This window comes from Carassius carassius, chromosome 28, assembly GCF_963082965.1.
Source record: "Carassius carassius chromosome 28, fCarCar2.1, whole genome shotgun sequence".
In the NCBI taxonomy this organism is placed as follows: Eukaryota; Metazoa; Chordata; class Actinopteri; order Cypriniformes; family Cyprinidae; genus Carassius; species Carassius carassius.
In genome coordinates this window covers 7010395-7027416 of record NC_081782.1, presented here as the reverse complement: position 1 = coordinate 7027416, position 17022 = coordinate 7010395, and the positions used below count along the sequence as shown (strand labels likewise).

Here is a 17022-nt window from a genome sequence, read left to right as displayed (position 1 = left end):
CGCAGTATCGTCAGCTCCTTGGTTCTCGAATCGGACGCATCCAAAAGAAACTGTTTGGAACGACATGAGGGTGAGTCATTAATGACATAATTCTCATTTTTGGGTAAACTATCTCAACATCCCAAAGGGGTGGAAATTCACACTTTCATAAAACATTTTAAAAAATAGCTTTGTTTTGGTAAATTTTATTCTATGACTAGAAAGTTACAATTTCAATGACTTAATCTCTAGAATTAAATATAAAATGAACTGATTTGATGCACAAAAAAATAAAATGCATATATGCACTAAACTGGTGCAAAAAAATTTATTCTCAGGCATTTTACATTCATGGTTCAAAATGACAATCTCCTATTATTTTTTGCAATGTATAATAAAGCCATAGCAGAGTAATGGTAGTTGTGAAAGGCAAGACAAAACATTATATAATCAATAAAGCTTTAAACAACAGCATCATTGCAGTAATGTAGCTTTCTACATAATCAGTTCTCTCCTGTTCTCATCATGTCTTTCCTCAAAATACAGTTGCAACACTGTTATTCATCAGACTGAATCATAAAAAAAACAATAGTTCTGATAAAGCATGCTGGTAGGTGGCTTAAAGACAGGCTTTTAACACACATCTGTATTGACCAGGACAAGACATTTGTCAGATGGTTAGTGTGTAGCTCACACTCAGCACCTCCAACCACACATGATCAACATGTACAACAGCACATCTGCCGATTAGGATCAGCAAGCAAATAATCAGTCAAAATGAAAAGGTATCGACAGAAGTGTGGGGTGTGAAGTAATCGGACAACACAAAACTGTGCAAATAAAACACATACCCCACAAAAGGAACAAGTCTGACACATGTAAGCTGGCAGGTACAAAAGTTATGAGTCTGGAGAAAATACTTGATGCGTGTTAGGAAACCGTCTGGAATTGTACTCTGGGTCCTCCTGTACTCGTTTCGTGATGTCGTTTTTCAGCTGATAAAAAAACAAACAAATGTATATGTATATATTATGCTATTTTATAAATGCAATATATAAAATAATGGTGGCTTGTATGTTTTTGGAAATGCCCCACGTTTCGTGTATTGAAAGTTTACTGATTTAGTTTACTTTGAGAAACTGATATATTAAGGTTTTTATAGTTACCAAAAATTTTAACTTAAACACTTCATTTCAGCTAGTTGCTCATTTTAATTTGACATTAACGCATTTTTTTTTATTAAAACTTGTACTAAAATTGTCAAAGTAAAAATTTAAATTAAACTTAATAGAGACTTGACATACTACATTCAGTTTTCTGCCTCGATTCAAATCAATGTTTCAAACTCCTGATGTGCATAATAAACAAAAATCCAGTTATAGGAACTTGAGCACATACAGGTGCTGGTCATATAATTAGAATATCATCAAAAAGTTTATTTCACTAATTCCATTCAAAAAGTTAAACTTGAGAACCCCCTCATGAGAAGACAATCTAAGGACCGTGACGTCGCCCGGTATGGCGCAGCCGGGGTCCCACCCTGGAGCCAGGCCCGGGGTTGGGGCTCGTATGCGAGCGCCTGGTGGCCGGGCCTCTCCCCACGGGGTCCGGCCGGGCTCAGCCCGAAGGAAAGTCAGACTTGTTCCCGGTGCGTGTTGGACTCCGGCAGGGCTGCCCTTTGTCGCTGGTTCTGTTCATGATTTTTATGGACAGAATTTCTAGGCGCAGCCAGGGGCCGGAGGGGGTCAGGTTTGGTGACGACACGATTTCGTCTCTGCTCTTTGCGGATGATGTTGTCGTGTTGGCCTCATCAAGCCAGGACCTTCAGCATGCACTGGGACAGTTTGCAGCCGAGTGTGAAGCGGCTGGGATGAGAATCAGCACCTCCAAATCCGAGGCCATGGTCCTCAGTCGGAAAAGGGTGGCTTGCCCACTTCAGGTTGGTGGAGAGTTCCTGCCTCAAGTGGAGGAGTTTAAGTATCTTGGGGTCTTGTTCACGAGTGAGAGGAAGGATGGAACGGGAGATTGCCAGGCGGATCGGTGCAGCTTCTGCAGTAATGCGGTCGATGTACCGGTCTGTCGTGGTGAAGAAAGAGCTGAGCCGCAAGGCGAAGCTCTCGATTTACCGGTCAATCTACGTTCCTACTCTCACCTATGGTCATGAGCTTTGGATCATGACCGAAAGGACAAGATCCCGGATACAGGCGGCCGAAATGAGCTTTCTCCGCAGGGTGGCTGGGCGATCCCTTAGCGATAGGGTAAGAAGCTCAGTCACCCGGGAGGAGCTCAGAGTAGAGCCGCTGCTCCTCCACATCGAGAGGGGTCAGCTGAGGTGGCTCGGGCATCTGTTCCGGATGCCTCCTGGACGCCTTCCCGGGAAGGTGTTCCGGGCGCGTCCCACTGGGAGGAGACCCCGGGGAAGACCTAGGACACGCTGGAGAGACTATGTCTCCCGGCTGGCCTGGGAACGCCTCGGTGTCCCCCCAGAAGAGCTGGAGGAAGTGTCTAGGGAGAGGGAAGTCTGGGGTTCTCTGCTTAGACTGCTGCCCCCGCGATCCGGCCCCGGATAAGCGGAAGAAGATGGATGGATGGATGGAAGTTAAACTTGTATATTATATTCATTCATTACACACCGACTGATATATTTTAAATGTTTATTCTTTTAATTTTGATGATTATAACTGACAACTAAGGAAAATCCCAAATTCATTATCTCAGAAAATTTGAATATAACTTAAGACCAATACAAAGAAATAATTTTTTGAAACCTTGGCCTTCTAAAAAGTAAGAAAATGAAAAGTATGAGCATGTACAGCACTCAATACTTAGTTGGGGCTCCTTTTGCCTGAATTACTGCAGCGATGCGGCGTGGCATGGAGTCGATCAGTCTGTGGCACTGCTCAGGTGTTATGAGAGCCCAGGTTGCTGTGATAAAGGCCTTCAGCTCTTCTGCATTGTTGGGTCTGGCATATCACATCTTCCTCTTCAAAGTACCCCATAGATTTTCTACGGAGTCAAGGTCAGGCGAGTTTTCTTACCAATTAAGAACAGGGATACCATGTTCCTTAAACCAGGTACTGGAAGCTTTGGCACTGTGTGCAGGTGCCAAGTCCTGTTGGAAAATGAAATCTGCATCTACATAAAGTTGGTCAGCAGCAGGAAGCATGAAGTGCTCTAAAACTTCCTGGTATATGGCTGCATTGACCTTGGACCTCAGAAAATACAGTCGACCAACACCAACAGATGACATGGCACCGCAAACCATCACTGACTGTGGAAACTTTACACTAGACCTCAAGCAACATGGATTGTGTACCTCTCCTCTCTTCCTAAAAAAAGACTCTGGGACCCTGATTTCTAAAGGAAATGCAAAATTGACTTTCATCAGAGAACATAACTTTGGACCACTCAGCAGCAGTCCAGTCCTTTTTAAAGCGAGACGCATCTGACGCTGTCTGTTGTTCAAGAGTGGCTTGACACAAGGAATGCGACAGCTGAAACCCATGTCTTGCATATGTCTGTGTGTAGTGGTTCTTGAAGCACTGACCCCAGCAGTCCCCTCTTTGTGAATCTCCCCCACATTTTTGAATGGGTTTTGTTTCACAATACTCTCCAGGGTGCGGTTATCCCTATTGCTTGTACACTTTTTTTCTACCACATCTTTTCCTTCCCTTTGCCTCTCTATTAATGTGCTCGGACACAGAGCTACGTGAACAGCCAGCCTCTTTTGCAATGACCTTTTGTGTCTTGCCCTTCTTGTGCAAGGTGTCAATGGTCATCTTTTGGACAACTGTCAAGTCAGGAGTCTTCCCCATGATTGTGTAGCCTACAGAACTAGACTGAGAGACCATTTAAAGGCTTTGCAGGTGTTTTGAGTTAATTAGCTGATTAAACTGTGGCACCAGGTTTCTTAAATTTTGAACCTTTTCACAATATTCAAATTTTCTGAGATACTGTTTGATAAACATTTGAAATATATCAGTCTGTTTGTAATGAATGAATATAAAATACAAGGTTTTTGAATGGAATTAGTGAAATCAATTTTTTGATGATATTCTAATTATATGACCAGCACCTGTATGTTTGCATATTATTGTGTCTATTTCAAGATATGAAAATATATTTTCACACAAGGTACCTGTTCACTGTATGCTTCTTGAAGTTCTGGTTTTTCTAAATCCTCTTGTAGTGCATTAGGAGCTGAGATGGGTGTTACACCTGCTGACTTGGCGGCTTGACTCACTGCCTCAGTGAGTGAGAGTTTTGGGCCATCACTCTTTACCATCTAGGAGACACATAATAAAAAAAAATTGTTTATTGTTATGCTTCAGGAGAGGCAAACCAGTCTGTACAAATACTAAGACATTAGCAAATGTGCACATTATCTCAATGTTTACATGTAGCTGCACAAAACTAACCTTCCTGCGCTTTGCTGGCATTCCAAGCAGATATGCATCAGACAGAGGAGGCTGGGCCTTCATCTTCCTCTGACTGATCTGATCTTGTCTGATAATAGGAACCCACTCCTGTAAACAACACAGCACATTAAACCCACTCTCAGAAAAAAATTCAGTCTCACTTTCAATAATCCATGATCTGAATGGCAAAAAGTGAAACAAGGATGACACCAGGTGCCTCGAGTAGGTCACATTTTCCAAAAATGTATGTATTTAAGGTACTAAATTTGTAGAAATAGCATGTTTTGGTGGACACATTGTTTTTGCATTGAACGAAAGAAAATCAACTCACAGGAGGCAATGCAGCTGCCCAGGCTTCAGCACCTCTTCCTGTTTCCTCTCCTCCAACAGCTCCCTCTCCTTCCCTAGCTGGACCTCCCACTGCTCCAGCCTCCTGGGAGGAGGCCAGAGCTTCTTCTGCTGTAGTAGCAGGTGTTGGAGAGAGACTGTCCCCCATCTGAACCATGTATGGGAGACGTTATATATGAGACCATACAGTACATGAGAACTGACTGTTAAACTTCCAAAGCCAAGTATGTATGTCTGGTCTGTAAAGCAATTGCATTTCATTGTAAATCACCATCAAACCCTTTTATTTTTATTTACCTCCACATTCTGAGGCTCAGGATCATGTAAGGGCCTCTCTACTGATTCTTCACTCTGAGAAAACATTCATAGGCATTTTAAGTCAATGCAAGATGTGAGATCCATGGTGTAATGTTTCTTGAGTGAAATGAGACATTTAAACAAAATTTTAAAAAATCTAAGTATGCCAGCACCTGATTTTTAAATCATATAATGGTCCACAGCCAAACAATTATGAGCCTGCTATGTGGCCAAGAGACTAGGGGCAGTCCAGGATTATTCTTCTAATAATAATTAAAGGGGTCATATGACACAATTTCATGGTTTCCTTTCTCTTTAGACCTTGTGCTTAAATCGTTAAAATAGGGCCCAATATGTTTTTTGGACATTAAACTGTGTAAACACATTGGATTACACCGAATACAGAAAGTTATTTTCATCTGAACTGCAATTGCGATCCATTGTTTCCTGTGATCCCTCCTGCTACGTCACTTTCAGTGGTGTTTTTCAGATGCAGATGTAAAGTTTTAAAAATCCAGATTTTTCTTACACTAACACATTGGTCCACTTCAGAAGGCCCCCTTTATTAACCCCCCGGACCTGTGTTCACTACTTTTTATGATGGCTGGATGGACTCTATTGGACTTCAAAATCTAATAAAGCTTGGAACAGCCAGGACATTTTTTAATAACAATTGTATTCGTCTGAAAGAAGAAAGTCACACACACATAGGATAGCTTGAGGGAGAGTAAATCTTGGGGTAATTAAAATTTTGGGATCAACTGTCCCTTTAATGACTAAATGAGCAGGCCACATTCAAACTAAACAATGTTCACAGTATGTTAACTAAAGACCATCTTGACTATGCCTACATCCAGCACTACACTCTAAACAACCTTCATAACTGGTGGAATCTGAACAAAAAAATATTCTGTGGAACGTGTGTAGAATCAAACCTGTGTGTGGATGACGTATTGAGTGATCTGTTCCTCAGTGATGGGGATGTGCTCCAGTATTACTTGCAGCCTCATTGTCATCATACTGGTTAACCAGTTCACCAGGCTAGGGTTGACCTCAGCTGACATTGTCCTCTAATAGAGAGGTGAAATATAAAATTCACGTTGGGGATTTATTGAGTGAACTTAGACATACATATACTTTCCTCACAAAAAATTTGATTAAAAGTAAAAAAAAATTAAAATGTATATTTAATTTTAAATTAGATTTTAATAACTATTTTAATATCCCTTAACATTTTAAGGTTTTCCATGACTGAAATCCTGTTTTGATATGTCTCTAACCCCAAACACCTTTTTCATTAATTGCTAAGTTTCCTTTACAACGCTAGCCGCCACCAACATGGAAATGTCTCCTCTGCAATTTTATTTTCATTGAGCAGGTGTAGGAAGAACAATAAGAGAATAACCAAGACGATAGGGGTTGTAGGAGTCAGATGTCAGTTGTTTTGGGTACTAACAATGCGGTGGTTGATGACGGCAGTGAGGGCACTTTGTTCTCCATTTAGACAGTAGAGGTTAAGGGCAAGACACTCAAAGAGAGCACGGTTACACAGTTGTAGGAGCCGAGGTCCAAATGTTTGATCTGAAGGAAAAAAAAACACACACACATTTTAATGTATTTCATATGTTTCATTAAGTTTCACAATTCCTACAGAGGCCTTGGAAATGATAAAATAATGAAACTGCAAGCTAATATTTGGTGACTGCATGTTTTTATCAGTCTAAGTAGATCTAAAACCTAAAACTGATCTCATGACACTTCTTGTCCAGACATACCGGTGCAATGCAGAATGTGGGTGGCAATGCCTACAAGTTGCTGTCTGAGAAAAGCCCGGTTCGTCTGGGTGATATCCACCCTATCTCGGATTGCGACGGTTGACTAGATGGGATGGAGAAGAAGCATACACCACAAAAATGGCATCAGTTCCATTGAGTGGAAAACTTCGTTTTCATTTTCTTCAAGCTAAGCAACATCATCTTTGGCATACTTTGACTTCATATCATATAAAATTAATTAATATAAAATCATATATTGCGTTTGCAGTAATTCACTCAAAATGGAAGTCTAGGCACAACACATTCCTTTAATTTAAATTTCCTTTAGTTTAAAATTCAGCTTGTATTTTCTTAAAATGTTTTATATATTGCCCCATACAAATGTGTTATTCAAGTTATTCACATAACCCTGAAAGCAGTTAATAGAACTGCTTTTTCTTTTTTTATATAATCAAAATGTACTTTATTCCTGTGATGTCAAAGCTGGATTTTCAGCAGCCATTACTGCAGTCTTGAACTGTCACACGATCCTTTAGAAATCCTTCTGATATGCTGATTTAGTGATCAAGAACCATTTTCGATTACCAAATGTTGAAAACAATATTTTGTGGAAATAAATATATTTTGTGACATTATAAATGACAAAAACATTATTTTTGATCAATTTAATGCAACCTTGTGGAATTAATTTCTTTAAAAAAAAAAAAAAACAAATGTAGCTTGTATATAGTGTATAGATGTCCACTTTACATTTACAGTACTCGTTACAAACTGAGAGATAAGTGGTATTTATTTTGTGTTGTAAATGCTCGTGTCACAGAGCTTTTCATAGTTTTCAAAGAGTCAAGAAAGAATCCAGGAATTCTTACAAAACTTTCTGTGATGTACTCCTCAAGTTCAGCAATTAAGTCTTCAGCAGCTGCCTATAAAACAGAAAGAAAAATAAGACGTGGTAAGAGAAACAAAAAATAGGGAAAATGAAAGAATCAGACCAGGGAAAAAACAAAAACAAAATGTTCACAGGAGAGGACATATATACAGAATCAAACAACTGCATCAGACATATGCCGGTATCAAATTTTTTATGTTGCGATTAATTGCTAATGCTTTTATCACAGTATACTGTATTATCACAATATTAAAATTTAGTTAATAGGTTTATTAACTTTTTTCTTATAACAAAAATAACTGAACATTTAAGTACAATAAACCAATACACAAAAAAAGTATGAAGTTACACATTTTACACAGATTAAAGTGCAAAATAATTACTTTATCAATAATCACTTTACAATAAGATTTCATTAGTTAACCTTAGTTAATGCATCAATGTTAACAATGAGCAATAGCTAAATGTGTAACAGAGGTTTTTAATCATTGTTAAACACCGCTCTTAGTTCATGTTAACTCATAAATAAGACAGATGCAACTTTAGATTATAACATGTTGTTATTAAATATTGGAATTACCCAATATTAATGAATGCTTAGAAGAATATTTCATTGGCAGTTTATGTTAACTAATAAATTAACTAGTGTTAACTAATGAAGTCCTAATGTAAAGTGTGACCTAACAATAAAAAATCTAAACGCTTTCAAGCAATATCTAGGGCAAGTTGTATTAAGACAAGTTGTCTATTAAGTCTAAATATTTAAGAAATTGTGGATATGATGAACACCATAGTGAATACACAAATCTGAATGGCTATCTAAATACATTTTAGAAACAGAAAGTAGCGCAGCATCGATGTCAACGCCTCTCGTTTACTTTGAATGAAGTGACGTCAAGGGTTGCCGAATTGAATTGTGGGACCACTAATTCTCAATCCATAATGGGGAGCTATGTTGGCATGAACCCTATACAAAGACAACCTCATCACCATTGTCATTGACGAGGCACACGTCGCTTACAAAGGGTTAGTTTGCATACACAGGTTTGGTTATTAACTTCAACAAGTTAATTTATTTCCATTCGAGGCGGCTGAGCCAGCGCATAACAAGTCATAACCAAACGTTATGTGACTGACTTACCAATTATTTTAAACTTCATACAAAAGCCTTCAGGGCCAGGGTTCCCACTCTTTCATGAACACCAGATTCAAGGACTTTTTAAAGCACTATTTTATTAAATCAAGCACCTTTGAAATTCACACCCCCAGCACATAACATCATGAAAGTCCTTACTGTACTTACCATTTCACTTACACTTAGTATTTATATAAAGAAATGTCAGAGTAATAATGATGCTTTGAATGTGTAGGTTTTATAAAATTAAACCGTTTTAGACAGTCGTGTTTAAAGGACTTGAAATCCATTAAATTCAATACTGGTACTATTCAAATGCAGTTTCTGAAATATTGATAAAAAAATGCATTACACTGGTTTTTAAAGAGTTTTTAAATTAAGAATGAATTTGTCTCAGCTTTTCTTTTTTAACAAAAAGCTGTTAAATGTTTTAATAACATAGTAAAACCTGTTAACATTAAACATTTGCACATTCACTCAATAGAGACGTGCGGGGGCATAGCCATCTTTTCAGAAGTGAGGGGGACAGAAATTACACACACACACACACACACACACACACACACACACATATACACACACATATATATATATATATATATATATAAACACACACACACACACATAACATTACAAAATAATATAAAACATTACAATATAACATTTCTGTAATCAATATAGCCTACCAGTCTATAGTTTTTTAATATAAGATTTTTAATGTTTTTAAATAAGTCTCTTCTGCTCACCAAGCCTGCATTTATTTGATCCAAAGTACAGCAAAAGCAATTGTGAAATATTTTTACTATTTAAATTAACTGTTTTCTATTTGAATTTATTGTAAAAAGTAATTTATTCCTTTGATCAAAGCTGAATTTTCAGCATCATTCCTCCAGTCTTCAGTGTCACATCCTTCAGAAATCAGTCTAATATGCTAATTTGCTGATGATCAATATTTAAAACAGATGAGTACGTTTTTCAGTATTCTTTGATGAAAAAAGGATCCAAAAATCAGCATTTATGTGAAACAAAAAGCTTTCGCAACATTATACCCTATACCATTCAAAAGCTTATATCATTCAAAAGTCTATTTTTTTTGTCAGTTTTTTGGAAAATAAATTTTGAAGTGAATACTTTTATATAGAAAGGATTCTTTAAATTGAACAAAAGTGATGATAAAGACATAACTGTACAAAAGATTTCCATTTCAGATAAATGCTGTTCTTATGAATATATTTTTGGAACTGTATTCAAATAGAAAAGTTATTTTAAATAGGCTAGTAAAAATGTTTCAAAATTTAACTGTTTTATTGTAGTTTGGATCAAATAAATGCAGGCCTGGTGAATAGAAGAGAAAGTGCAGGGGACAAATGTCTGTGATATAAAGTGGGGTGACATGTCCCCCATGTCCCCCGCATAATGAAATCCATTAAATTCAATACTGGTAATACTCAAATGCAGTTTCTGAAATATTGATAAAAAATGCATTACACTGGTTTTTAAAGAGTTTTTAAATTAAGAATGAATTTGTCTCAGCTTTTCTTTTTAATAAAAAGCTGTTAAATGTGAAATTATGGAGACGTGTCAAAATTATTTTGTACATCTCTTTTTATTGTAAATCCCATTGAATTTGCACTTTCCCGGCATTGAGACTGATAGCCTAATTATCACTGCTTCTCCATAGGTTAATGCGCTAGACTTTGGGATTGGGTTCCCGTGGGACGCAAATCTCACGGTTAGGGTAAAAACCCCCGCTACCGTGAGATTTGCCTATTTAAATACCCTGCATATTGATAGATGCTCACTGATGTGGAAAATTATATGCCACATACAGGAGCAGGACACACACTGCAGGGAGGGTACAACGGGGCTAAAGACACACCTTAAGAAAAACTGCTCTATTCTCTGCGCCTAAAATATATTACAAAATAATAAATACAAAAATATAATACAAAAATATATTTGTATTGACTATTAACGGAGAAACTGATTTAGTGTAAAGATAATTAATTCAAGGTATTTGTTTTGTTTAAAAATCCTATAAATGTATGAGGTAGCAAGAGTGGCCTTTTACCCCACACACGGGGGAAGAGGCGCCCCAGCACGGGGTAAAAGACCCACACAGCCCCATAGATACAAATACTTAAAGGTTTAGTTCACCTAAAAATCATAATTATGTCATTAATAACTCACCCTCATGTCGTTCCAAACCAGTAAGATCTCCGTTTATCTTCGGAACACAGTTTAAGATATTTTAGATTTAGTCCGAAAGCTCTCAGTCCCTCGAATGAAAATGTGTGTACGGTATACTGTCCATGTCCAGAAAGGAAATAAAAACATCTTCAAAGTAGTCCATGTGACATCAGAGGGTCAGTTAGAATTTGTTGAAGCATCGAAAATACATTTTGGTCCAAAAATAGCAAAAACTACGACTTTATTCAGCATTGTCTTCTCTTCCGGGTGTATAATAAACCAATATCCCGGAGTAATTCATTTACTCAAACAGTACACTGACTGAACTGCTGTGAAGAGAGAATTGAAGATGAACACCGAGCCGAGCCAGATAACGAACAAAAGACTGACTCATTCTCGAGTCAAGAACCGTTTCTGTCAGACGTGTCCGATTCGAGAACCGAGGAGATGATGATACTGCGCATGTGTGATTCAGTGTGAAGCAGACCGACACACAGAGCGTCTGAACCGAACTGATTCTTTTGGTGATTGATTCTGAATTGATTCTGTGCTAATGTTATGAGCCCAGGTAAACCGAAGGCTTGCAATCATCACCAACGACGCCATTACGTCCAGAGATGTATAGTAACGAAGTAGAACTACTTCACTACTGTACTTAAGTACTAAAAGGCGGTATCTGTACTTTACTAGAGTATTATTTTTTTCTCCTACTTCCACTTTTACTTCAGTACATATTTTAGATGAGTTTAATACTTTTACTCTGATATTTTTTTATGTGCTGCATCGTTACTCGTTACAATTATAAAAATGTTACGAATCATTCCATTACAAACCCACATTACCACTGCCAGAACTGTAGGTGGCAGGTTTGATGAAGCTGGCACATCATTGAGCGAATCAAGCGATTAAGAAGACTGCGCGTGCTGACTGAACTGCTGTGAAGAGAGAGATGAACACCGAGCCGAGCCAGATAATGACTCAAATGTTCACAAACAAGAACCGGTTGCATCGGTTTTCGGATCACCAGTAGTTCTTTCTGACAGTTCGATTCAATAAACCAGTTGAAGAAAACGGTTCACCGGATCTTTTGCGCTCGACGTAATGGCGTCATTGGCGTTGACTGCAAGCCTTCGGTTTACCTGGGCTCATAACATTAGCACAGAATCAGTTCAGAATCAATCACCAAAAGAATCAGTTCGGTTCAGACGCTCTGTGTGTCGGTTTGCTTTCACGCTGAATCACACATGCGCAGTATCATCATCTCCTCGGTTCTCAAATCGGACATGTCTGACAGAAACGGTTCTTGACCACTGATCTATAATATAAGTTATATATATAGATCAGTGTTCTTGACTCGTAAACGAGTCAGTCTGTTGTGCGTTATCTGGGTAAATAAATTACTCCCGGATATTGGTTTGTTTTAACTCAGAGGTAGTGTCAGCCACATTAAACAAGTTAACAGCTTAAGTCATTTGTGGATTAATGCGTATTGGAGACGCGAACTGTTTAAAACGATTCAGTTCGATTTGGTGAACTGTTTCAAAAAGAGCCGGTTACATCGAATGATTCGTTCGCGAACCGGATATCACAAACTGCTTTGTTTTGAACTGTCTTACAACAGACACGGAAGAGAAGACGATACTGAATAAAGTCATAGTTTGTTATTTTTGGACCAAAATGTATTTTCGATGCTTCAAAATATTCTAACTGACCCTCTGATGTCACATGGACTACTTTGATAATGTTTTTCTTACCTTTCTGGACATGGACAGTAATCATTTGAAATAGTAAAAACAATATGTTCAAACTTTTGACTACTTTCTTTAATAACTACATAACACAATACTTGTACTTTTACTTTCAGTACTTGAGTAGTACATTTTCAAATAGACTTAAGTACAAAAAATGTTGAATACTTTAGTACTTCTACTTAAGTGTGGTGCTTAAAGAGCACTTCAACTTCTACTCAAGTCATTTTTTTGATAGAGCACTTGTACTTTAACTCAAGTCTGGGTCTCTAGTACTTTATACATCTCTGATTACGTCGAGCGCAAAAGAACCGGTGAACCGTTTTCTTCAACCGGTTTATTGAATCGAACTGTCCGAAAGAACTACTGGTGATCCGAAAACCGATGCAACTGGTTCTTGACTCGTGAACGACTCAATCGTTCATTCGTTATCTGGCTCGGCTCGGTGTTCATCTTCAGTTCTCTCTTCACAGCAGTTCAGTCAGTGTGCCGTTTGAGTAAATGAATTACTCCGGGATATTGGTTTGTTTTAACTCAGAGGGAGTGTCAGTCACATTAAACAAGTTAACAGCTTAAGTCATTTGTGGATTAATGCGTATTGGAGACGCGAACAGTTTCAAACCATTCAGTTCGATTTGGTGAACTGGTTCGAGAAGATCCGGTTACATCGAATGATTCGTTCGCGAACCGGATATCACAAACTGGTTTGTTTTGAACTCTCTCACAACAGACACGGAAGATAAGACAATACTGAATAAAGTCATAGTTTGTTATTTTTGGAACAAAATTTATTTTCGATGCTTCAAAATATTCTAACTGACCCTCTGATGTCACATGGACTACTTTGATGATGTTTTTCTTACCTTTCTGGACATGGACAGTAGACCGTACACACATTTTCAATGGAGGGACTAAAAGCTCTCAGACTAAATCTAAAATATCTTAAACGGTGTTCTGAAGATAAACGGAGGTCTTACGGGTTTGGAACGACATGAGGGTGAGTTATTAATGACATAATTTTCATTTTGGGTGAACTAACCCTTTAAGCTAAATTAATGTTTTTTTTTTTAAATAATGTTTCAGTTAATACTTGTTCAAAACAATCACTTTAGCAGAGTTTGTACTATTTTCTGCACATTTTGAAAAAAAAAAATTTTTTGTTCAGTCTATGCATATAGGCGTTGTGGCATATCGGCGAAAAGAACTTAAATTGCACTTACAGTTTTGGTCGTACAGATAATAGCAATACATCGATCGAATCTTTAAAGGGTCTACTTTTATTTTGTATACACAAGACAAGACAGATGCAACTTTAGATTATAACAAGTTGTTATTAAATATTGGAATTACCCAATATTAATGAATGCTTAGAAGAATTTTTCATTGGCAGTTTATGTTAACTAATGAATTAACTAGTGTTAACTAATGAAGCCCTAATGTAAAGTGTGACCTAACAATAAAAAATCTTAATGCTTTCAAGCAATATCTAGGGCAAGTTGTAGTCTATTAAGTCTAAATATTTAAGAAATTGTGGATATGATGAACACCATAGCGAATACACAAATCTGAATGGCTATCTAAATACATTTCAGAAACAGAAAGTAGCGCAGCGTCGATGTCAACGCCTCTCGTTTACTTTGAATGAAGTGACGTCAAGGGTTGCCGAATTGAATTGTGGGACCACTAATTCTCAATCCATAATGGGGAGCTATGTTGGCATGAACCCTATACAAAGACAACCTCATCACCATTGTCATTGATGAGGCACACGTCGCTTACAAAGGGTTAGTTTGCATACACAGGTTTGGTTATTAACTTCAACAAGTTAATTTATTTCCATTCGAGGCGGCTGAGCCAGCGCATAACAAGTCATAACCAAACGTTATGTGACTGACTTACCAATTATTTTAAACTTCATACAAAAGCCCCCCCCCACGAGAAAGTAAACCCTTGTCAATTATAGCTGGTAATACCAAACTTCGCTTTGCTTCGTAGACAGAGTTTGGTATTACCAGGCTAGGTAAAAGCTGCAGTATTGTGATGTATCGCATTACCGAATAAGGGAACTCTAAACTGCATAAACACCTCAGAAACATAAGTGTGAAGTAAGAAATGGGATGTGATACAAGATTGTTTACAAATTATTTTAAATAACGCTTAGTGTTCTGTGTACCTTCCTTGACTGCTGTCAGTGATAACATCCTGTATGTCAAATTCAATTAAGTAAATATCCCTTATTGCGCTTTATCACATTTAATTACATCTGTATGTTTATGTTTAAGTTGTATTATCCTGTCAGGGTTAGTGACTAGTAAAAATATACAATAAATGTCAAAGGTAAATGTCAAATCACTTTCAAAACAGTGACTTCCTGTTTTGAATTTCAATTTAGTCAAAGCAAAACCATGGTATATTCCGGATATTTAGGGCACTCCAACGCAGTTATGTTTTTAGGAGGTCATTGTAAATATTTTAGAGTGCTGTCACTCAATATTTTAGATGTTTCTTTTATGTAATGAAACCCATTACATCTATTAATGACCTGTTGAGTCTAATCAGGTGTATCTTATAAGGGAGGCATTCAAGACGGGAAGTTTTGGGGGGTATTCCAGGACCAGCATTGTGGGTCAGGGGGCACTTGACACAGCTAAAGACAACTTACAGTGATGTTGGCCTCCGTGGGCTCACGACCTTGCAGGAAATGCTCACTGAAGAACTGAGCGAGTTGGGGCTGGATACGACCAAGTGGCTGGTGCTGCCCGTGGAGCAACAACACCATGTCCACCATGGAGAAGTTCTGACAAACCAAAGCCAGTAGATCACCAAAAAAACCTAAACACATTCACATGATCTTTAGTTTTTCTCATTCTGATTGCATTTTTTTATTATTATTATTAAATAGAAGGAAATGTATTAACTCCAAAGAGCTCACCCATAGCGTCTCCAGCACCAGGGGTGAAGATGTTACTAGTTTGGGAGAGCCTCTGGATGAACTGTGCGATGCTCTCGGTTTCGTTTTGTGGGGTTCCCAACGAGCCCATCATGGTGGACAGGACACCCTGCACTATCCCAGTGAAGAGCTCAGGGTTCAGACCTTCACCAGTTGTGGCGGCCCCAGTAGCACTGTCTGCGTTTGGTGGAGCAGTGGGAGCAGTAGGGGTCGAGGTGGGAGGCTGTCCCGCAGGAGGCTGAGAGAAAACTGTTTGGGAAGCCTGATGACAGGAATGCATAAAACTGTCTTATACACACTAGCATTCATAACAAAAACCAGTGAGAAAAAGGCAGAAATATAGTGTTCTGGCAAGTGAACAGGAGCCATCAAGAATCCAAAATGGGGAAAAAGCCTCATGATATGTTGCTCAAGATAAATGGTTTCATATAAGTTATAAGTCTTCGGTATCAATGTTTGAAAATGATGATGAGCATTGTAATAAAATCTGTGTAAAAAAGTCTATATAGCCAAAGGAGACTATTTACCTGCATGAAGTCTGTGACCCCCTGGATTAAGGTAGGGACCCCAGGCATGGATACTGTAATTGAAGGGCCCTGGCTGCCTGCGGCAACAGAACCTCCCAGTAGAGACCCCAACAACTGCTCCAGGTTTCCCCCTAAAGGATTCTCCTGAGGAGCTGATGGTGCAGATCCAGGTTGAGGAGTGCTGGTATTGGTACCATTAGACTGTGTGGACCCAGAGCCACTTGTGGTGGTGGTGGTGGATGGAGTGCTTGTGGAAGTGGATGTGGAGAAGGTGAATGTCTGTGAGGCAGAAGTGGTGTTTTGGCTGGCTGTGGATAGAGAGAACAGTAAAATATATTATACTATGCCCTAACTAGAGGCATTTTACATCGGTATTACATAATACATTTTCAGTCTTAAGAGAATATTAGGTACATCAAAAAAGGACTATGATCTCATTTGATGTGATCCACATGTCAGTTATCAAATAAAATACTCAGAACTCATTATATGTTATTGATTTTAAACAAAGCAGTATATGTTTACTTATAAATTTAAGTTTTAATGCAACTGTACCCATCTGCCCTGCAGCCCCTGACAGAAGCTGGCCAACTAGTCCACCAATCATCTGATTTAGAGCAGCAGGAGGGAAGTGTCCAGCCTGAGAGGAAACACACACATCCATATAAAATCAACAGATCTGAGCTAGGACTTTTAAAAATTTAAAATGATGCATGACTGCTTCTGAATTGAGCAAACTCCAACTTATGGTGCAGCACATTGCAAT

The 17022-nt window shown here is 38.3% G+C and overlaps 1 protein-coding gene across 2 annotated transcripts in view; it reads right to left on the bottom strand.

Annotated features, from left to right (window-relative positions):
• Positions 1-293: 293 nt before the first annotated feature.
• The window catches only part of bag6 (BCL2 associated athanogene 6), a 30314-nt gene continuing 13585 nt past the window's right edge, over positions 294-17022 (bottom strand). For both annotated transcript variants that reach the window (XM_059514058.1, XM_059514057.1), the window contains exons 13-25: positions 16812-16896; positions 16257-16564; positions 15712-15991; positions 15442-15611; positions 7687-7740; positions 6818-6920; positions 6499-6623; positions 5978-6112; positions 5043-5096; positions 4729-4893; positions 4398-4505; positions 4118-4264; positions 294-974 (exon numbers count right to left, since the gene is read on the bottom strand). In XM_059514058.1, the coding sequence (XP_059370041.1) occupies positions 879-974; positions 4118-4264; positions 4398-4505; positions 4729-4893; positions 5043-5096; positions 5978-6112; positions 6499-6623; positions 6818-6920; positions 7687-7740; positions 15442-15611; positions 15712-15991; positions 16257-16564; positions 16812-16896 (1830 nt within the window). In that variant the 3' untranslated portion in view covers positions 294-878. The remainder of the gene's footprint in view (positions 975-4117; positions 4265-4397; positions 4506-4728; positions 4894-5042; positions 5097-5977; positions 6113-6498; positions 6624-6817; positions 6921-7686; positions 7741-15441; positions 15612-15711; positions 15992-16256; positions 16565-16811; positions 16897-17022) is intronic.